This window comes from Corticium candelabrum, chromosome 10 (assembly GCF_963422355.1).
Source record: "Corticium candelabrum chromosome 10, ooCorCand1.1, whole genome shotgun sequence".
NCBI lineage: Eukaryota > Metazoa > Porifera > Homoscleromorpha > Homosclerophorida > Plakinidae > Corticium > Corticium candelabrum.
The window spans coordinates 3474062-3496890 of NC_085094.1; the positions used below are offsets into that span (position 1 = coordinate 3474062).

A 22829-nucleotide genomic window follows, 5' to 3' on the forward strand; every position below is an offset into this window, starting at 1 on the left:
AATTTTTCGAATTTTGGAATTAATTAATTTGTGTTTGCAATACCCGTATGTTTAACTGCATTTTCGGATTACCCATCGTACTGCGCTTGCGCGTAAAGTTCCACGCTTCACCTAAGGCTTTGTTGTTCGAATATTCGTCGCGTCTGTCGACATGTCTGATTTCATGGACGAACAATGGCTCGACGAACCGGGTGAAGTGAGCGGAGACGACGCGGAAGAGCAACAATACGAAGGCACGACGAGACGCGTTTCTCGCCTGTTTTTGTCTATTTGACAGTCTGTAACACGTTTGTAGTACTACTGATAATGCTCAAGTCGATTTTTAACGTTTTTTTGTTGTGCCGGGCCTCTTTTGGGGGTAACCGTTACCAACCCATTTTCTCTCTTCAGGTTCGGAGCAGTCGCGTTCAAGTGACGAACTACGTGAAGGAGAAGACGACGAAGACGAAAGCGTCGAGAACGAGGACATCAACGTGTTCGAGAGCATTCTGGCAGCGGAAGGGCCGGATGTTGACGATTTTGCAGCCGAACTGAAGAAAGGTGGGAGGGCGGGCGGGCGTGTAGTTGTGGTGTGTGTAGTGCTGGGCAGGTTTTCTGTTGTTTTTAGTGTGGTGTGAGGTAGGGTTGATATTAATGTGACATCCTGTTGAAAGGTCAACTTGTGGTTTTAGTGTTGAAGGACTCTGATTGGTTAATCGAATTTGTTTGGAAAAAGTATTTGTTTTGGGTTGTGGTAGGGGAGTGTCTTGTTAGGATGGGAATGGGTTGTGGTGTTTTTGCTTGTAGAGGATAGTTGGGGACAGACCAGTGTGTGACACATTGTCTCATCTCTAAGTTCTCCCCTGACAACCATACATAAAATTTTTAGTTGCCTGGTCATTACTCTGGCTGCCCATACACTAACTCCACGACTGCGATTGCTATGCATGATGCTATAGTTGATTTATGTGAATATATGTGTTACAGACAAGCAAAGTACAGCTAACAAACAAACTGACATACAGACAGTCCGTGTAAATCTTTAACATTTTATCACATGTATTAGCATTGATGTATTAACTTTGATGTATAAGAATGCATTGACAGACATGCAGACAACTGAGTGCAGACAAGACGAGTTTAAAAATTAATGGACGACTCGTTTCTGAATTGTGATGCAGCAATGCGATGCAAGAGTGTAACTGTTTCTGCAGGAGATGAGCAGAGGCCAGTATAGTGCTCACTCAGTTGGTGCCATTAGTAACTGTCTTAGCTTATTGTCAGCTGTTTGACTCTTGGTCTTAGCTAGGGACCTTTTAGGTCCAATTTTTCTTAGAACTTGCTGATTAGAGTTAGTGTCTTGTATAAATATGTGTATTGACAGACAGACAGACAGACAGACACAATAGACAGACAGACACAGACAGACAGACACAAATAGACAGACAGACACAGACGGACAGACAGACAGACATACAGACACAAATAGACAGACAGACACAAATAGACAGACACAGACAGACAGACAGACAGACACACACACGACAGACAGACACAGACAGACAGACAGACACAAATAGACAGACACACACACACACAGACAGACACACACACACACAGACAGACACACACAAACAGATAGACAGACAGACAGACACAAATAGACAGACAGACAGACACAAATAGACAGACAGACACACACACACACAGAGATAGACAGACACACAGACAACCTGTGAGAAGCAGACTTGCTGCTCTAAACTGGCAGTTTCCATCTCCTTGGACACAGACAGGCAAATGATGTGCAGCAGGATAAAGATAAACAGCACTACTAACGATCACAAAGGACTCTGCAACAAAAGCTGAAATCATGATTTTAGTATAGAGTAACCCGGATAAAGAAAGGATTCTTGTTTGTAATTTTCAGTTTTGGGTACTTCTAAGTTACAAGCAAGCACGCACAAGCATAAAAATGGCACAGAGTAGCACCTCCTTGACACTACAGGTCACGCCTATCTGGCACTTAATTTTAATTAGGAAAGGACCATCTGATCTGTCATCTATGACATCTAAATGCTCTCTGTAGGTCTGCAAAACGGTATACTTATCTATAGTTAAGGTAACTAACCAATGAGGGCACGCTTGCTCAGGAAGGAAAGACAAGCTGGTAGGTAGGGTAGCTGTTAGTTAGTTGTTCCCGGGCAACTGTAGTTTGTCGTTTCAGTTACACAACCGATTTGTCGTACACTGCAGACAGACAGACAGACAGACACACACACACACACACACACACACACACACACACACACACACACACACACACACACACACACATGGACAGGCAGGCAGGCAGACACATGTACACACAGTCATATGCTTGCACTTTCTTTCCATCCACTTGTCTGTTTTGTGTCACATTGTGTTTGATGTCTAATTTGGCGTTTGTGTAGCTGATGAGAAGGCAAGAAAACCGTCTCGTACTCGTACACGTGGCAGAGCTGCCTCGACTCAAGATGCTCCAGACAGCAAGCGGAGACACGGGAATTCCAACAGCCCAACTAAACGCGAGTCTTCTGGTAGAGCTGCTCGTCGAACGGACACCGAGAAACACTCGGAACACACAGAACGTTTGACTCGTGGTCGTCACGTTGATTCTAAGCTCGCGAGTTCACGATCGGCTGCTCCTGTGTATGAGGCTGACGATCGCGATAGGGTGAGAGACAGGGAGCGAAAGGAACGTGAGCTGAAAGAGTTGGAACGAAAACAGAAGGAACTGACGCAAGAACTGGAGCTGGATAGGCAGCGTGAAGAGGACAGACGAAAGAAACGAGAACGCGAGAGGGAGAGAGAACGAGAACGAGAAAGAGAGAGGGAACGAGTCAAGCCACGAGGCGAGACTCGAGATACTCGAACGAGAGACGCGAGAGACACCAGAGAAGGAAGATTGGCCGTACGACGACGAGAGGAGCGAGAGCCAGTCCGGCCAAGAGATAGAGATCGGAAAGAAGACGAGAAGCCACGAGGCAGAAGAGAGGAGAGGACAGCAGTTCAGCGAAAACCCGATCGCCCAAGAGTGAGAGAGACAACAGAAGGTAATCAACAACATTTTCATGTGACTGTCTATTCACTAATGCGTTAGTACGTCACGTATGTAGTAGCTCATACGCCTCGTCGGTCACGAGAGCTTGAAGACAAGAAAAGCAAGAGTCCGTCAAATCGCAGCCATGACTCAAAACGAGAGCCCGACACCGAAGTCATCGAAGATGCAGTCGAAGTTGAAGAGAATCCTATCGTCGATGGCGATGAGGCGAGTCAGATGATAACAGTAGAAGAAGACAGTGTGATAGACGACGTACCCGAAGAGTCAAGCGAGAAATTCGAAGTTGAACACGGACCGGAAGCCGAACCAATTAGCGGCGATGAGATCGGCGACAGTGAACACGAACCCGAACTGAGGGAGGAACTAATGGAAGTAGAGACTGTAGACGGAGGAGAAAAGGTGGCCACAGAAGTTGATGTGGCGAAGACTTTACCACAGAACGTTGAATCCTTGGAACAGGATGCTGCAGACCAGGAGCAGAAGGTCCAGAGTCCGGGAAAGAATGTTGAGAGAGAGGAGATGGTGGATGTCGAGGAGCAACCGGGAGAGGAGATTATGGAGGGTGACGTGTTGGAAGAGGTGGATACGGTCGATGCAGGGCAGGAGGCTGAGGTGATTGTTGAGTTGGTTGGTTGGTTGTTGAGAGGGTTAGTTAATGTAATGATCTGTTGTTGTTGTTGTTGTGGATTAGTTGCCGATAGAGAAAAGGTCGATATCTCCTATTGTATTTCAAGACAAGGAGATGAAACATAAACCGAAATCGGGTGTGACATGATGTCTAAGTGTTTGTGTATCTGTTAGTATGTCTGTATGTTTATATGTCTTTTTTTTGTCTGTGTGGCTGTTTATGTGTTTGTCTTGTGTGTTTGTGTATCTGTTAGTATGTCTGTATGTTTATATGTCTGTTTGTCTGTCTGACTGTTTGGCTATTTGTGTGTGTCGGTCTGTTTGTGTGTCTGTGTGTTCGTATGTATGTCTGTCTGTTTGTGTCTGTCTGTTTGTGTGTTTGTCTGTTTGTGTGTCTGTCTATTTGTTTGTATGTCTTTGTGTGTCTCTGTGTGTCTGTCTATTCATGTGTTTGTCTGTTTGTGTGTGTGTCTGTTTGTGTGTGTGTGTGTCTGTTTGTATGTATGTCTGTCTGTTTGTGTCTGTCTGTTTGTGTCTGTCTGTTTGTGTGTTTGTCTGTTTGTGTGTCTGTCTGTTTGTGTGTCTGTCTGTTTGTGTGTCTGTCTGTTTGTGTCTGTCTGTTTGTGTGTTTGTCTGTTTGTGTGTATGTCTGTTTGTGTGTCTGTCTGTTTGTGTGTCTGTCTATTTGTTTGTATGTCTTTGTGTGTCTGTCTATTCTTGTGTCTGTCTGTTTGTTCGTATGTATGTCTGTCTGTTTGTTTCTGTTAGTTGGTGTGTCTGTTTGTTTGTGTCTGTTTATTCGTATGTCCATCTGTCTATTTGTTTGTATGTCTATTTGTGTGTCTGTTTATTCATGTGTTTGTCTGTTTGTGTGTCTGTCTGTTTGTGTGTCTGTGTTTGTTCGCATGTCTGTCTGTCTGTTTGTGTGTCTGTCTATCTGTCTGTTTGTTTGTATATCTGTCTGTCAGTGTGCTTTTGCATTTGTCCATAGTTGTCTTGTTACTTCATCTAAGTACTTCAATGTTTGTCAAATTGTGTGCTGCATTTCTATGTTAATCTTAATCAATCATTGTTCGTCTAGTTGCTAAGCTGGCTTCACCAGAAAGAAAGAAAGGTCACACTATACCATCACACGATCTCGTATCGCACCATAACTTTCATCTTATGCTTTACAGACTCCCAAAGAACGTCAGACAGCAACAGTCGTGAGCATTTCACTTTATAATCATCACATTCCAATGTACACTTTACATTCTTGACGTTTGACAGGCAGCCATACGATTTCCAGCAGCAAACTGTTTCACAACACTCGCTACTTTGTCATGAAGAGTATCAACCATGAGAACGTCCAGATTGCCAAAGCAAGGGTAAGAGACGATTCATTCATTGTTAGGAGTGGCTACGGTCACTGATCAAGAGTCTAAATGTAAATTTAGTTACTGACAGTGCAGCCTCGATTATCCAGACATTTTGATAATCCGGACAATTTTTTTTGTCTGAAAAGCACGTGTGTGGTTCCTGTGTGACATCATTCCCACATGGATGAATCTACAGTGGTGGATTCAGGATTTGCTATATGGAGGAGGGGGCACGAACTGAGTTTGTGGGTGTGTGTCTTAATTAATATGTAAAACGGTGAGCTCTAAACGGCTGAATGTAGTGGTTATACTGTATACAGGAATCCTGTCAATGACAAGTGTTTGCGTTTGTTAGTGTGTCCAACTCTTCCAATAAATGTTTGTACAGTGAGCAGCATGAGCAGTTGCAGGTATTTTAGATGCACGGTAAGAGGTCCAGATGTTTTATAGTTGTAGAACTCTGTAGGCTCGGATTTGAAGACGTAGCCTTCTGGTTTTATTAAATGCCTGTCCATACTGACAACTGGATCGAAATCCAACTGCAAACATGAAAATAGTGGGCATTACCTTCACGTGCACTACGCGTGTAGTTGGAACATCTGACCCTCCTAACTCTTCTTTGTTCTCGCTCGATTTCAATTGCCTTACGTTGCTGTATCGACGTTTTCCACAAGCTAAGAACCTACGCATACACATCGGCCATCTTAGAATCTATTAGTCACGTGATACCAAAGGACGGGAGAGATACACTCAAACCTCACTAATCCGGACAGTATGGGACCATCTGCGGACCGAATTCTAGAAATGTTTGCAACATAGAGATAGCTATCGCGCATTATATCTTTGGAATCCCAGTCCGTTTTAATGTAAAGTTGGTGGACGTCATACCATTACTGCATACAGTATGTGTGTACAGTGCACACTTGTACTACACTGTAATGTACATGTGTACTTTGTACTACAGTTATATACGTTACATACGTGTTCTCCTACACACTGGCACGTGATAGTCAATACGGCTTGATAATCGAGTGTCTAGACGGGGAGTTTCTTGTCATAGTGCCTACCCTCGAAGCCCCAAGACCTGATATGCACTGGGTAAAAGTAGCTGGTCTAGGGAGGCGTCTGGATTAGGGAGGTTCAAGTGTATTGTTTCAAATGCAGTGTGGATGCTTGTTATCTTGATTGGATTGCGTTCCATTTCTGGTCTAGTGTGGACACCGCTGTAGTTCATACCTGTTGGATTGAGTTGCATGCGTGACGGTTTTGTAGAGATGTTAGTGTGAATGGATGGTAGTAGATGGTACATGTAGTACTGGGTGTGTCAGTGAGTGTGATGTTTGTGTGTAGAGTGTTTGGTCGACTCCGCCGATGAACGAGAGGAAACTGAACAAAGCGTTCAATGTGAGTTATGGATGTTGGTTTGAATTTGTGATTGTGATGGTGATGTTGACGTGTCGCGTGTGACAGGAGTGTGAGAATGTTGTTCTGATTTATTCGGTGACAGAGAGTGGAATGTTTCAAGGTAGCCGTGAGACTTTTGTTGCCTGTCGGTCTGTTGGTTCGTTGATCTGTCTGTGTGTCTTGTCTGTGTGTTTGTCTGTTTGTCTGTCTATCTGTCTGTCTATTTATCTGTCTGTCTATTTATCTGTCTGTCTGTTTGTCTATTTTTATCTGTCTGTCAGTCCGCTTGCCTGTCTGTCTGTCCATCGATCTGTTTGTCTGTCTGTCTGTGTGCTTGCCTGCTTGTCTGTCTGTCTGTGTGCTTGCCTGCTTGTCTGTCTGCCTGCCTACTTGCTTGTCTGTTTTCTCATATTTATTCTTGCTATTTGCAAAGGATTTGCTCGATTACAATCAGAGTCAAAGCGCAACACGTCTCCCGTCCCCTGGCGTCTTCCTGCAAGCCTCAGCGCTCGTCAACTGGGCGGAGTTTTCCGACTGCAGTGGATATACACGTAAGACCCTTTAGTCCCTCATTATATTGTGAACGTTTGCTTCTCTGTCTTACTCGACACACAAGCCACCCTAACAGTTTGTTGCAGACAAAAGATGGTTATAACAATTTAGATCGTAAATGCGTGTTGTGTGTTGGACTGTTGCTGATCATGTGCCTGCTTCGAAAGGGGAGAGCTCAGCTTTGGCAAGGTGATGCATCTGAAGAACCCGTGGAACGACAACAAGCCGGTGAAGATCAGTCGCGACGGACAGGTCCGAGAGACACGAGAAATGGACTGTGACCGAGTCAGGAAAATATGATAGGACTGTCTTCTTGTTCAGGAAGTGGAGCCTATTATTGGCGAAGAGCTGTGCCGTCTCTTCTTCAAGGAAGGGACGAATAACACCGCGCATTATCAGTTGATGTCTGGTCCAGTCGAGCAACAGGGTGTGATGCCGGGCTGCTATCATGCGCCTCCGTTACCCGTGCCTCAGTCGCATAGCGTGCCGAGTATGCCGAGCTATGTGTTTGGCGGGAGATCGGGAAGAGGGCCAGCGAGCTACGTGAGCCAAACGACGGCGGCGGTTCACTCCAGGTTAGGACTTTTCTCATACGTGGACAGCACGAGTGTCACCTGTGGACTAATCATTTGGCGTTCCCTGAAATGAGTCCTGCCGGGCGACCTCATGGCGGCGTACTTGAACAGTCAAGTCGCAACGGCCAGAGAGCGGCAAGGGTGGACTGTCTCGTATTGGGCCGGGCCCCCGTATTGGTTATTGATTGGACTAATGAATGAAAGCAGTGTGGTGGCGTCATGGGAGGACTTAGGACTTAGCAGTGAGAAGAGCCGAAGAGTGAAACCCGTTTTTATGAACTTGGACTCCCGTCCGGTGCGGTCCAGGACAGTCCAGGACATAAGTAGTTTGTATACGTTGAGATACTTCCTTAGCATGTGAACGTGGTGGTAGGTATAGCATGTATGTATGTAAGTTAGGTAGACGTGGGCGCGTTGGGATGTAAAGTGGCGTTTCTTGCGACAACAGCCGCCGATATGCAAGGAGCAGATCCATCTCACCGATAGTTGCGAAGAGAAGACGAGAGGAGAAGACAGAAGGTATACGGATACATATGTCTGTGTGTTAGATTTTAGGATGGCTGAGTGTGCGTGTGTAGGTCGTGCACACCGGGAGTCAAGAAGACGACGTTCGAGGTCGAGGTCGACTTCTCGGGAAAGGCAGAGAAAGGACAAGTGAGTATGAGTGGTTGCTCGATGGTGTGATGGAGACTGATTGTGATGTAGAGGGTCGCGTGTCAGCAAGGAATTTGGTGTAAGGAAGGATACGATCTTGCATGGGGTAAGACGTACGCATGCACACACACACACACACACACACACACACACACACACACACACACACACACACACACACACACACACACACAATTTTTTGTTGTGACTGTGTGCTCTTTGTGTAGTCATATGAGGACTACATTCGAGAGTATCAGTCGAGGAGTGCAAGCAAAGCGAGCTTGTCATCTGTGAGAATGCTTACATTTATCATGTGTCTCGTTCGTGTGAGTACGATGTGTTTACGAACAGGGCTTTGTTCATACTGTCTACTCGTATCCAAGCAGCCGATATTCAGACAGACCGGTAAGCGATTCTTTCTAGATCAGTCGTCATTGCTGTAGTCGTCGACTAATTAACTTAAAGGAGCACTGTCCCGATTGCCTTTGGACTCCAGAATGTCACGCTTACTTGAAAAATGGGCCAACTTGGCCCAAGTGTGGTAGGCTATAATAAAGACGATTGAGTAGTCTCGTTTACCCTGATACATGCAAGTTCTAGGATACCATGCAAGATGTTTGCGAAGCCATTACGGTACGTGAAGATATGTTGAATGCCATTAAAAATGTAAAGACAGATGCAAATGCAAACTTACAACTTGGTGATGGACTTCATGCTGAACCACATTTCTAAGTAATCAGGTTGCCTTAATCTATTCGCCAGTGCCCTAGGACATGTCTAGATGTGATCAGATGTCATCACCTTGACAGTGGCAGACCTAATCACCTTTTTGACGTTCTACAACTAAACTTGTTTCAGCATTTAGGTGAAGCTAGGAAAGCATGTTAACTGTGCGAACAGCAGTAACTCTACGTGCAAGGCTTGGGTGGGGCAACAACTTTATAATATATTTGGGCAGTGCTCCTTTAATTAGTAATTGACCAGTTTCCGGTTGCCAGGGACATTGTTAGTAACCGTAGTGTGTGTGTGTGTGTGTGTGTGTGTGTGTGTGTGTGTGTGTGTGTGTGTGTGTGTGTGTGTGTGTGTGTGTGTGTGTGTGTGTGTGTGTGTGTGTGTGTGTGTGTGTGTGTGTGTGTGTGTTGTATTTGTGTGTTTCTGACTGGTGATAAACATGTCTTCCCTTGCATGCCTGGCAATCTTCCCAATCTGTTTGTCTGCTTTTCAAGTTCTTTGATGCCAACCACTTGTTGTGTTTGCGGCTGTTGACACTACGTTTTCAAACAAGAAAGTCTCATTTTTTGCTCTCACAAAATACTCTTCCATGAGTTCCAATATGCTGACACTAGAATTGGCCATGCTTTCAGCCTTGCAGTCCAACAGACTGATGGTTAATTAGTTGGCCCCAGAACATCAATAAATGTGGATCTAGTATTACAGTGGTTTTTAACACAATGAAGTCATAACATGCGTTAATACTCTCTCTGTATATGGTTACTACCAAATCACAACGCTCAGCCTACTGCTTTGAAAACTGGAAAGCGGTCAGTTGCCACTAATAATTCTTTTCAAAAGCTAAGAATTTGAACTCATCAGGTTTTTCCTTTTTCTTCCTTGAGCACTATGTTTTCAGGAAATCATTACTTTTGTTAGACATTTTTATATTTTATTACGTATTACTGTTGTCTCGAAGGGCGCATTCGATTTGCAATTCAAGAACTGAAAGTGAGGTTGTGTTACAACTGCTAGAACTGACAGAATCAGAAATAAATTGAATGAATAGTTTTCTTTGTGAACCGGACTGCTAAGGGGTTGTCCATGTTTCTGGGCATTTTCACAAGAGTATAAAACACGCTTTTTTCTTACCCCTACCTCTTCCCCGATACGAAAAATGCTGATTTAACATTAATGCATACTTTAGTAGACCCATACTTGATACAATAGACTCATACTTGATATTATAGGCTCATACTTGATAATTTTTCTCATTGTCGTCATCTCTATAGCTTCCGAAAAGCTTCTTTCAAAATGGAATCTTTTTTCTTATCTCTCTCAACCTTCCAAAACTCCTGTGCCTTCTTGACAGCATCTTGCCTGCCATAAATGTTATTTAGATACACACAAACTCGTTGACAAAGTGCTGATAGGCATTGACAGGGTGGCTGAACAGAGTGAGCTTCGAATTTCCAGACCAGAGAGGACGCGAAGTCTAGTCTGGACCGGTACTAAAATGATTTCGGAAATAGTTTTCTAAGCCAATTAGTGTAATTGGTTATGCTAAGTGCACTAACGCTAATTACGTGCTTGTGAAATCTTCTGGGTGCTTGGTGCTCGCACACACGTCTTAGTTTTAGTTTCAGCTGTAAAGTTTGTTCACGAATTAGGAGGTTTACTCGGAAGTGAAGGGTGGAACTTGCCAAGAACAGATAAGCAAATAGGCCTATGTTATGTTTGTATAGGAACTACTTAGGTAAGTTTCACTTTACCCCATTGCATTCCTAGCATGCGTAGTCACGGAAAATGTGAGCCATAGTAGCTCTGCTGAAGAACGCATCATATGTTGTTACATGACCTCAGCAGTGGTAGTCTTTCAAGCAGATTGGATTAGCCTGTCTCCACCCTCAAACTTATTAAACTTTGGAAGTTGCCTATACTGCTCTGTTTTAGAATCAACGAAATCAACGGTTATCATTATTGAATTTACCTATTGAAGGGCTGTCGAATGATACCCATTAGGCCTTGCAGACCCCTACCACTCGCGAGCTACGTGTCGCATCCTGAGTCCACCTAATGCATGAACGAACTTTAGTTCTTCGATCTCTTCAATCTTGCGGTGGCAGGACATGCACAGCAGCATCGCTAGACCATCACCTTTGACAACTGGTCAAGCGGTAGTCTTGCTAAGTTGAGACGTTAGACTAGCTAACGTTTTGCCACAGAATCAAAGAGTCGTCATTTTATGCCGTCCACCAAGATATGGCCGCAAACATGGCAGACGTCTCTCTTTGTTCGTGAGATTCCATGGCATTTGTTTGTGTAATGCAAAAGCTTGGTCTCTTTCCATCTCATTATTGAACTCGGTAAAATGATCCTACGCTGTTAGACTACCATTTAGTATCGTTTTGGTCCAGATTAGAGTTGCGCGCTTACCACGTTCTCTGGTCTGGAAGTTCGAGGCTAGGACAGAGTCTGCACAGTTGGACAACTCTGCCAGTCTCTCTACGTTCTCCATTAATACACGAGGCGAGACGAGAAACTCTGATATTGCTCATTAGCCTGGATGCAGCAACTACTAGTAGATAATTATCGCAATGGTTGTTGGTTTGACCACACGAAGCTGTGTGCAATACCATTGAACTAAATCGGAGAAAACGTCCTATGCATGCGCTAAAACGTTATTTTTCCAAAGCATACCCCTGGTTGTTACCCTTTCCCTCCCAGTGTACGTTTGTATGCTCGTTAGAAATAGGAACAACCCCTAACTGAAGCAATGTCAATGCGAATTATGGCTACTACGGCTTCATCAGCTACCAATCCACCGACTACAAGAACGACTTCAGTCAACAGTAATTGTTGACCTTGTGATGACACCAATCTTCCTCGAATGGAGCGATAGAGTACACGAAATTATCAGTATAAATTGCTGTCTGTAAAAATGTGTGCCATCACACTTCCGGGACTTTACAGACAAAGAGGCATGTTAGGTCTGTCAGTTCTAGCAGTTGCACCTTGGACAGAACTAGAACCAGTTCGTACAGAACTAAATCAAATGCGCCCAAAGAGTGGGAACACTCTGTGGTGGTAACAATTGAACGAGTACGGTATTTGCCATCACTATGAAACACTCTACTGAACACGTTTGGTACATGACATCTCATTGACTGCCCATCTACTTTTATGATTATCTTCAATCTTCGTCTAGGCTCGAGTGTCCAGCCGGTTGTACTCTTCCTGGGGAGACGACTGGCTGGACACTCGAGCCTAATCTCCGTCATGGACCTTGGTAATGGATGCTCTTTCATTTAGTCTCCACATCTAACGTGTAGTACAAACTATCCAGATAACTGCTGAGTCACGAAAAATGTTTTTGTTTCAAACTCTAAACATACCAACATGAAAGACATCAAAAGAATATTATTCAAACAGAATTAGTGGCAGTACAGTAGGATACCTTGGATCTCTTGCTGACGAGTACAAGTCAATTCAGTGTACAGTACACGGATAATCTAGGCTCAGTTGCCATATAACCGTTTTTACTGCCGGCCTCATTTTACCATCGCGCAGTCGAGTCTCTGATTGCGGGATTGATCACCAACGAGGCGTACTCCAGGGCACGCCCGAGCAGCCAAATCATGACAATAAAAGCTGTCATTGTTGTTTCTCTATCTCTTGTATGTACTAGTGCTGATGTAGGATACGGGTATTTCATTTGCAAACTAGTAATCACGTCTTTCATAGTTTCCCTGATGTTCCTTTCCTTTCCTACTGGTGAAGCTCACATGTATAGCATGTACTATAGTATACATACCAATTAGAGCTGTTGTGTGCATGGTTTCCATGTGAAATTATTAAGTGCCTGCCTCAAATTTACGCTACATTCCAATAAGTGCCTTCCTTCAAAGTAAGGGTCACACGGTAAAAAAAAACAGTTGTTGGGTAAGTTGGGTAAGTTGGTTTAATGTACCTGGAGTGAGTACCATGCAGGTTGCGACACATAGTGTCAGTTGATGTTTGGTATAGAATCAAAATCTGGACCATTTGAGTAATTTCTCTTCTCTTCTTAGATGGATAATCGAGCGTATTATGCCGCCTGCGATGACTTCTTGGCGAAGAACCGGTCGCGACCGGGCGGCTCGTCGGGCACTAGCCACAAGAGCAGTAGACACAGATGACGACAGGATGCACTAGATTTGGTTTTTTCAAACTGTACAGTTGTTGACGTCAGTTATCTGAACCTTGTTATGTTACAATACGACTATATGCAATCGTATATGTCTAACTATAAGGTGGTGGTAAGGTAGTTGAGAGTCAATTTTAACACACAACTTGTTTGCCATTACACGTTCACGTATGTGACACCCGTCGTGCAGACGGTCGTCTGCCTGATGCCAAGAAAGCGCTGAACGGCTCTGGAAAAGGAGTCGGCGACACCGACTTTTGACTGGCCGACTTCATACCGTGCAGGGGCATGTGAATCGGCACTTCGACGGCCGTCAGTTGATTGTCGACGTTTAAGTTCGGTCGACGATCCACTTGTTTGTGTTGACTGATGCTTTGGAGTTCAAGCCCGGTCTGAGGGTACGGACTGTTTCGGTCATCGAGACGTGGGATGTCGTGTGTTGGTGAGACACGTAGACTTTGAGTCAAACGTGTTGGGGAATTAATCGGGGTCAAGTGTGTTGGTGTCGCTTGTAGCTGTGTGATGTCCGGTGTTGGCACAGTCTGTAGGTATGGAATGTCGGGTGTGATGGATTTGCTGTGTACATGTACGACGTCTGCGTCTTCATCGCTGTATACAATGATGGGCACTTTGCCTTTGGCTGTCTTTTTCTTCTTGGGTTTAGACTTCTTTTCCGCTTTCTTATTGGTTTTCTTTTTCTTTGTGCTTGGTTTGCTCTCTTTGATGGCCAGCTGCTGGCGAGAGAAGTGCTGGACGATGCCAGCTGCGTAGACGTCTCCCATGACGCTGACGGTCGTACGAAATCGATCTCTATAGACACAGAAGTGAGGGTGAGGATACTGGGAGTCCGTTACCCGTGTGTGTGTCTGTGTGTGTGTGTGTGTGAGAGAGAGAGAGTGAGTGAGTGAATGGACTGGTAAACTTACAGAAACCAGTCTGTTACTAGGATGAGACTGATGTCGTCACGTGGTAGACCGGCTGCTGCTAGGACAATAACCATGGTGTAGAGACCGGCTTGAGGTACGGCAGCTGCTCCTATGCCGGCGAACGTTGCTGTGATGCTAGCAGCACAAACACATGCACACCATCTAGGCGATGATGTATCTATAGATGTTGTGGTCGTTTCTATGTTATGTAGTTTGCCTGTTTGTGGTTTTGTCTATCTGGCTGTCTGTCCGTCTGTCTGTCTGTCTGTTTTTGTCTATGCAATGCCAAAGTTGTCCTTAGAAAAGTTTCAAACTGTCACCTAATCATGGTGATCTAGGCCAAGTCCATTTACTAATCTATGACTTTGTTGTTTGTAAGGACTGGTTTACTTTTACAAATTCCTAGCAAATGTACAAGTAGAGTCTATACGAGAATAAAGTGTCTGTCTGTCTGTCTGTTTGTCTGTACAATCAGCTGCCAAAGTATCAGGTTATGCAGCTGACTTGAGAGACAAATGCAAAATGACAAAATATGGTCAACAGCAGTCTATAGCAGGATCTGATACAACATGTATTCCACTGGTTTTTTTAACACTTTGGCTTTTGGGGCCCTATGGCTGAAGACTATCTCGATAAGATCTCAAAAATTTGAAAAGATGCAAATGGAAAAAGCAGCGAAACAGACTTTAAAGATAGATGGAGAAAGCAACTGTCTGTAGTTGTACAGTCTTGCAACTCTCGTGTGATTTTTAAAAAGTTGTCAAAGTTGTCTAAGTGCAATTTTGATGATTTTCTGTATGATAAAAACATTCAACATTTTGTTCATTGACTATTATTGTTATGCATACGTAAAGTTAACGATTTGCCTGTTTGTGGTTTTGTCTGTCTGAAGCCAATTTAATGCTTCCATGTTCATGTTGTATTGGAGATAAAGATTTTCTACAATTCTGCAAAGATGCAATGCCAAAGGTATCCTTAGAAAACTTTCAAAACTGTCAGCGAATCATGGTGATTTAGAAAGATTACTTGATTTTGACATTCAAAGTCAAGTCCATTAGTTAATGACTTTGTTGTTTGCAAGGACTGATTTGTATGTAGAAAATCCTAGCATATGTACAAGTAGAATCTGTATGAGAATAAATTATCTGTCTTTCTGTCTGTGTCCATACATCTATTGAATAAATCAACTCTAGTACAGGCTATTGGCAGTCGCCCACGAAAGGGCGGCACACACTAGCAACGAATAACTGTCACAATGGATGTCTTTCGACTTTGCCAGTCTTGTCAGTTTCTGTCTGTCTTGTTAATAAGGACACCATGTCGTGAGTGGACGAAGTCCAAGGCATTCTTCAGGCATTATATATAGGAGCTAACAAACTGACTGAAACATACAATTTCATTCAACTTGTACACATTGCAGTTTGTCAATTAAATTTCACCAATCTACACACACACACACACACACACACACACACACACACACACACACACACACACACACACACACACACACACATACACACACATCACAACTACTGAGCTCATGACTTCTAGTGACACTTCGTTCTCTGCTTCTCCAGTCAGTCTGCCCCTCTATATCACATGTATCCCTTCAAAGACAGAGACAAATACCTGATGGTGATTATCCGCCCAACAGTGAGCGAGATATTGTTGTACTGTGCGATAAAAATGGCGGCAACCGCTTCATACAGAGCGGTGCCATCCATGTTAATTGTCGCTCCCATTGGAAGAACAAATCGAGACACTCGCTGGTCGATATTTGCTTCTGTCTCAACACACTTTATAGTCACAGGCAGCGTGGCAGCGCTAGAAGACACTGTACTAGCACAAGTGAGTGAACTGGCTACTGCCGGTTGCTAACCTCGAGCTTGTGCCGAAGGCGAAGCTCAGTGCTTCTGTAACGCTTCGAAGCATATTGATGGGATTCTTTCTCGTGAGTGTGAAATAGATGAGAGGGAGAGTGATGAAGGCGTGGAAAGACAGGCCGATGCACACGGTCAAGAAGTAGAAGCTAATGCTTTTGAAGATGGTGTGGAAATTGTCGATTTCGGCCATTTTGGCGGCTGTTAGAGAGAAGATGCCGACTGGAGAGTACCTGTGATGATGTAGTACAAACGTGTGTAAGAATGTGGTGTGTTGTCTGTGCACAGACTTAGTTAGATGCAAGTACAATGGTCTGTCTGTCTGTCTGTCTATTTGTCTGTATGTCCTGTTGTCCACCTGTTTGCCTGCCTGTCTGGCTATCTGTCTGTATGTCCTGTTGTCCATTTGTCCGCCTGCCTGCCTGGCTATCTGTCTGTCTGTTTGTCTGTCTGGAAGGAACAATGAAGCAGATTTTCGAGATAGATGGAGGAAGCAGCTGTCTGTAGTTGTACAGTCTTGCAACTCTCGAGTGATTTTTAAGAAGTTGTCAAAGTTGTCTAAGTGCAACTTCGATGACTTTACATATGATAGAGACATTCAACATTTTGTCCATTGACTATTATTGTTTTGCATAAAGTTAGCGCTTGTTATTGGTAGAGTAAGAGTTCAAATTAAGAAATCTGCCTGTCTGTCTGTCTGTCCATCTGCCGGTCCGTCTTTCTGTCTGTCTGTCTCTCTTTGATCTGCCTGTCTATTTGCCTATCCATTCATCCAACTATCTGTATTTGCCCTACTATGCGTGCTATACAGTACCACATAACGACTGTTATGAGCCTCAATATTGCTTCATCCAGAGCAATGAAGATCCGTCGTAAAGGTTCACCCTGTTTTCCCATTTTCAACAGAACGCTTCCCAAGGCAATCGAAAACACAACCCATCCGAGAACATTCATGCCGTCTCTTTCAACCAACATCACAGTAGTCTGCTTCAACCCGTTAGCTGTTGCGCTGGCTGTTGCGCTGACTGTTGCTCTGGCTGTTGCGCTGGCTGTTGCGTTGGCTGTGATGTTGGCTGTTGCGTAAGCTGTTGGGATAATGTTAACGTTACTACAACGTCGGTATTTGATCACATCTGTCTCCACAGAGTAGACATGCTGGAAAGCAGCCTCAATCAGGTTATCAGGAAACATGTTTCTGAAACGTAAATTAATAAATTTAGAAATGCGGAGATACTGGTGAGCACAGACAGACAGGGAGGCAGACAGACAGACAGACATGGAAAATATAGGAAGATAGATGTATTGACACACACACACACACACACACACACACACACACACACACACACACACACACACACACACACACACACACACACACACACACCACACACACACACACACACACGCACGAATTTCAGCCGATCCACCACACACTCCAAAGCCAAATAAAATATTGATATGAATTATATCATAATTAAAATTAATTAATTCATTACCTAACGAGATCTAGAAACGCGTCAACACTCTGCAAACTCTCTCTGTCCTCATCCCTCGTGATATCCACACACTCACTTCCGGTTCTATTTCCGGGTTTTATCGTCGCCACCAGAGTAAGCCCAACCACCGTAGCGGCCATAGTAGTCCCACCGTAGTAGCAAACAGTACGCGCAATCATCCTCTTGCAAGTGTCCGCTCTCAGTCCGACGATGCCGGAAACGATGCTGGCGGTGACGAGCGGTAGGATGAGCATTTGTAGCATGCGCAGCAAGATCTCGCCCGGAAAGTATATAAACAAGATGACGCGCGGCGACAGGTCGCTCCTCTGGAGGGCGAATCCGAGGGCGACGCCGAGGACGGCGGCGGTGATGGTGACAATGTTCGGCACGCGACAGGTCGGCGCCGCCGCCGCCCGACGCGTCGGCGGGTGTGCGACCGTCGCAGGTTCGGCGACGCGCGAGGCGGAGACGGCTGTAGTGACCATGATGACGTCATATTGTGAGAGTTTGTCAACTTTGTGACGTAATAAACGTTTGGAGTTGAGAGACAGGAATGAATGTTTTGACGAATTCATTAATTAAATTAACGCAAACTTCCAGACCAGAGAGCGCGAAGTGCCTTGAATTTGTTTGTTGGTTTGTTTGTTTGTTTGTTGGTGTGTTTGCTTGCTTGTTGGTTGGTTGGTTTGTATGTTTGTTCAATATATTTATCTAATTTGTTGTTTGTTTGTTGGTTTGCTTGTTTGTTTGTGTTTATTTAATTTGTTTGTAGTAAAAACTTGTGCATGGATCTAATAAAATTTGGCGGGATGTTAGAGTAGGACTTGCAGACTGATCTAGCGCGCGTTAACAATTTATAAATTTATTAACTAAACGACACAACCTTTAGCTTAGCGCGCGTTAGCAATTACTGTGCCTTTGCAGTCTTTCTAACGCGCGTTAGCAATATGAAATTAAAAGGTTCGAACTTCACTAACACGCTCTAGCATCACACTGCTCTCGTGAGATGGACACACCGACGGACGGCGACGGCGTCTTCCTACTCAAACGAGTCCACAACGACGGCAGCAACACAAACTACGACGCGGTGGCAAGCGAGCGCGACGACGACGAATCGAAACCGAAAAAGCGATGGAAAACGATCCTGCGCAACAATCTTCTCCTCATCCTCACCATCACGGCCGCTATCCTCGGCATCGTGATCGGTTTTGCCGTACAGACGGCTCGTCCGTCGCCTCGCGTTGTCATGCTAATCAACTTTCCTGGAGAGATTTTGCTCCGCCTCCTCCAGCTGCTCATACTTCCGCTCATTGTAGCAAGTCTCATTTCCGGTATTGCCGGATTGGATGTCGGGACGTCGGGGCGACTGGGAATGCGAGCGGTGACGTATTATTTGACGACGACTCTGTTGGCTGTTGTGCTTGGGATTGTGTTGGTGGTGAGTATACAGCCAGGTGATAGGACGGGAGGCGGATGTGTTGACGTCACTGAGAGGAGTCCGGTTGAGAAGCTGCACACACTAGATGCGTTCCTTGATCTTGTTAGGTTAGAAAGTAATTTATATTAATAAATGAATAAATTAGTTTTGATTTTAATTATTATTAATTAAAATAATATTTATTTTAATTTTAATTAATTTTTAAATTTTCAAATTATTGTAGTTAATTGCTTTTAATTTTAATTAGTTCTTGTTATTTAGTAAATTGATTTTAATATTAATTAATTGTTAATGTGTTGTGCTCAACCAGATCAGTCTGGTTTGTAAAGTCTATTACAAGTACCGGAAGCAAACCCAGCTTCAGAAGTACTTAGACCATCACGGCTGTCTAGAAAGAAGACATGACTTTATGAAGGATCCGAGTAGATCCCAGAAGCACTGTTTTCTGTAAGTGCTGCAGGTTGTGATGACCTGGAATAATGTCCAGCCACCATGCAATACCTGTGTGCACTGTGCCCAAAGCTCCCAAGACCACCGGAACCACCAGTGTTCGACAATGCCACATGCGGCTTATCTCCACTCGCAAGTCGCTGTACTTCGCCAACTTCTCAGCATGTTTCTTGCCAATGTTGCCATCAGCAGGACAGCTGATATCAATAAGAAGACAAGTGTTTGTTTGTCTTCTTATTTCTGAGACAGATGTCTGGACGATTGGTTTTGATCTTCTTGGCAGTGGGGATGGTGGTATCCCACATCATAGTAATGTCATCAGTCTCCACAAGCCTATCAGGATGATGCCGGTACCATCTGCTCTCCACTGGAACCCCAAAATGGCGACAAACATCCCAGTGAATGATGGAGGCCACCTGATTGTGTCAATCAGTGTAGTCCATCTTTGCCAAAGCACTACAGCCTGCCACAATGTGGTCGACTGTTTCCAGGCCTACACTGCACATGCGGCAAGTAGGACTGACATCACGATGTAGAATCTTGCACTCATAGTACCAAGTCTGAAGAGCTTGGTCTTGAGCAGCAACAACCAGTCCCTCAGTTGCAGCAGGAAGATTCGCTGCCTTTAGCCATTCGTAAATCTCTTTCATGTCCACAGGTGGTTGCTCAGTGAGACGACGATACTGCCCGTGCATAGGCTTCCCGCTCCAGGACCGCACACGAAGAGAACTGCAACACGTACGGTAATGTCTCACATCTGTTTCAGGTGCTTGCTCAAAGCCACCTTCAACCAAAATGGATGCATTCCTGTGTAAGTTCTGCAACTTGTCGTCCGAAGCAAGACTTCTCTGCAGCTGTGCAGTAAAGCGACAAGCCATGCGTTTGATTGAGTGTGAAGATTTTCCAGAGTCACACTCCCGTATCATCATGTATGAAAGGATCAGAACTGTCAGCAAGGTAACAGTTCAGCCTCACAATACAAGATTGATATGTCGACTCAATCTGTTGTAACCCCCTACCCCATCACTGCAAGGAGCGACAGTCGATCAACGTCTGCAGAAAGATGGTGGACACCGTGCATAGAGAGGAGCTTTCTGGTCCGTCGATCGAGCCGCTGCAGGTCCGTGCACCCCCCCCCCCAATGAATGACGCCAAAACTGTAAGTGAGAACCAGTAGTGCAAACCCATTGATTGCTAGAATCTTGTTCCTACCATACAACTCGGTCTGAGAACCACCTTCACTCTGCGGAAGTACTCACGACAGAGTCTCTTCTGCATCATGCTGTACTAAATACCATTACTCTCATCGACACCCAAGTACTTGTAGACTTGACACGGTTCCAGACAGTTGATGGTGTCCGTTTTTCCTACCGTCACTCCAGAGTTGTGTCCAGATAGTCTGCCGTTGACAAAGTGTGCAACAGCACGCTTGTCCAGACCAAACTTCATGTGGATGTCATCAGAGAAGGTATGAACCGTGTGCAACAACCCATCCAACTGATCAGAGTTTCTGCCATACAACTTCAGATCATCCATGTAAAGTAGATGACTGATGAGCTGACGTTTGGCAGTCTCACCATGCCCAGTGGTCATCCGGTAGCCGTAACCGGTTCTGTTCAACTCCTTACTGAGAGGATTGAGAGCCATACAGAGGAGAAGTGGAGAAAGTGAGTCACCTTGGAAAATACCCCTCCTGATCTGCATAAGCCTTGTCTTGATCGTACTGTTCCTGCAAGAAAGCACCATCGATGTCCTCCAACTCTTTATCACACATGACATGAACTTGCACAAGACTGGACTGATCTTATGCATCTGAAGGCATTGGGGCAACCAACTGTGTGGCACGCTGTCATAGGCTTTCTGGTAGTCCACCTAAGCCATGCTCAAGCTCTTTTGCCTGGTCTTACAGTCTTCGGTAAGCAGCTTGTTGATCAACAGCTGATCCTTTGCACCAAAAGATCCCTGTCGACAACTCTTCTGCTCCGGAGCCATGAGGTTTCTCTGAACCAAATGCCCTGTAATCCTCTGCCTGATGACTGAGATGAGGGTCTTATAGAAGACAGATAGACACATGATAGGCCGGTAATTTTTGGCCTGGTCAGTCTTGTCATTCTTAGGAATCAGAGTGGTTGTTCCTTGAGACAACCAGTCCGGTACAGAGTCTGGATACTGAACCAGTAGGTTGTAGTTATTATTAGTTAATTTTTGTGCCTCCTTTTTATCCAATATGGTATTTTCAATATGAACATATTTTTAATTATTAATTAATAATAATAGTGAATTACAAAAATATATTGATTAGATGATAATTGTAGCAAGTCAACATTTGGTAAGTTGTACATTTGTATTGTTTGGTCATAGGAATATGTTTCCTGATAACTTGGTTGAGGCCGCCTTTCAGCATGTTTCTACGGTTGAAAAGAATGTGACTACATACAGGCGTTGTCCCGACTCGGTTAATAATGTATCAAGGCATCTCAACGAGACAGTTCACACAGAATTTGAATTGGAGCGACGAGCTGGCATGAATGTGCTCGGTCTGATTGTGTTTTCGATTGCACTAGGAGTCACTTTGGTGAAAATGGGAAGCAGAGGAGAGCCACTGCGAGAGCTCTTCATTTGTCTCAATGAAGCAGTCATGAGGCTCATTACAGTTGTAATATGGTAATGTACAGATTTGGACAGACAGACAGACAGACAGACAGACAGACATGCAAAACTGGAGGGGTCATATTTAAACACACAATGCTATCGTGCATGTCTGGTCAGAGTGTTTGACCGAACTGAACTTCCAGCACAGCAAAGAACCGACTCATCGATACCTCAACAATGACAACAGACCAGACATTGTTGTTGTCGATCCCCAAACTGGCCACGACACAGAACTAGACATTTCTCTAGCGCATCCCTAGTGCACTGACTTGCTAGCATTGGCTGCTAGCACAGCAGGTATCGCAGCCTCAAGGAGGGAGGAGAGAAAAGAGGTTAAATAAAACAAAGGAGGTTAAATACAACCAAGAGCTTCCAGGAGGCATCAAACCATCTTTTGTTCGCTTCGTTTTTGAACATTTTGGTCACTGGGGGATACAAGCCTCCAACTATCTGAACATGCTGGCCGAGTTGTCTAGATATGATGAGGGAAAGAAAAACAAGGCCCAATTCAAGACCAAGTGGAGATCTCTCGTCTCCATTCAACTGCAGAGAAACCTTGCTAAAGTTATAGCGGGCAGGTTATATAGCATTCACAGAATGAACACTACAGTTGCAAATTATTAAATCATTGTATGTGTAGAGCGTAAGGGTCCTTTTTGTTTGTGTAGTTTTAGTTATTTAGTTTACGTCATCATATAGCTTGTAATAGTACTGATTTATGAGAATATATGTATTGGACAGACAGACAGACAGAGACAGACAGACAGACAGATAGACAGACAAACGGACAGACAGACAGACGGACAAGACAAACGGACAGACAGATGGACAAGAC

At 44.4% G+C, this 22829-nt stretch overlaps 3 protein-coding genes across 4 annotated transcripts in view; 2 read left to right on the forward strand and 1 right to left on the reverse strand.

Moving 5' to 3' along the window:
• The first annotated feature begins 87 nt into the window (after nt 1–87).
• LOC134186190 (YTH domain-containing protein 1-like) lies at nt 88–13302 on the forward strand. 2 transcript variants are annotated; one of them, XM_062654108.1, is made up of 19 exons: nt 88–233; nt 391–540; nt 2430–3071; nt 3135–3691; nt 3771–3843; nt 4788–4820; nt 4882–4911; nt 4976–5073; nt 6415–6468; nt 6535–6589; nt 6902–7019; nt 7188–7272; nt 7342–7595; nt 8044–8114; nt 8174–8249; nt 8301–8355; nt 8477–8539; nt 8601–8654; nt 13031–13302. In XM_062654108.1, the coding sequence occupies exons 1-19, from the start codon at nt 152–154 to the stop codon at nt 13136–13138; spliced, it is 2658 nt and encodes an 885-aa protein (XP_062510092.1). In that variant the 5' UTR covers nt 88–151; the 3' UTR covers nt 13139–13302. The 2 variants fall into 2 exon arrangements, with proteins under 2 accessions (XP_062510092.1, XP_062510093.1); XM_062654109.1 differs by having other exon boundaries at nt 3138–3691.
• Nucleotides 13299–17939, reverse strand: LOC134185234 (excitatory amino acid transporter-like). Its single transcript, XM_062653013.1, has 6 exons — nt 17455–17939; nt 16770–17150; nt 15955–16188; nt 15705–15899; nt 14073–14207; nt 13299–13956 (listed from the first exon to the last, which is right to left on the reverse strand). Exons 1-6 carry the CDS (start codon nt 17937–17939, stop codon nt 13311–13313), a joined length of 2076 nt encoding a protein of 691 aa, XP_062508997.1. The 3' UTR covers nt 13299–13310.
• Nucleotides 17940–18412: 473 nt separating this feature from the next.
• The window catches only part of LOC134185666 (excitatory amino acid transporter 1-like), a 6694-nt gene continuing 2277 nt past the window's right edge, over nt 18413–22829 (forward strand). Inside the window, exons 1-2 of the mRNA XM_062653508.1 lie at nt 18413–18999; nt 21704–22006. Of these exons, the coding sequence (XP_062509492.1) occupies nt 18461–18999; nt 21704–22006 (842 nt within the window). The 5' untranslated portion in view covers nt 18413–18460. The remainder of the gene's footprint in view (nt 19000–21703; nt 22007–22829) is intronic.

Coding starts and splice junctions, on each gene's coding strand:
- LOC134186190 (XM_062654108.1), top strand. CDS start 152: ATGTCTGATTTCATGGACGAACAATGGCTCGACGAACCGGGTGAAGTG. Junction 541..2,429: donor TGCAGCCGAACTGAAGAAAG/GTGGGAGGGCGG, acceptor GCGTTTGTGTAG/CTGATGAGAAGGCAAGAAAA. Junction 8,115..8,173: donor ACGAGAGGAGAAGACAGAAG/GTATACGGATAC, acceptor GTGCGTGTGTAG/GTCGTGCACACCGGGAGTCA.
- LOC134185234 (XM_062653013.1), bottom strand. CDS start 17,939: ATGGTCACTACAGCCGTCTCCGCCTCGCGCGTCGCCGAACCTGCGACG. Junction 16,189..16,769: donor CTCATAACAGTCGTTATGTG/GTACTGTATAGC, acceptor ACATCATCACAG/GTACTCTCCAGTCGGCATCT. Junction 15,900..15,954: donor GCCTTCGGCACAAGCTCGAG/GTTAGCAACCGG, acceptor AGTGTCTTCTAG/CGCTGCCACGCTGCCTGTGA.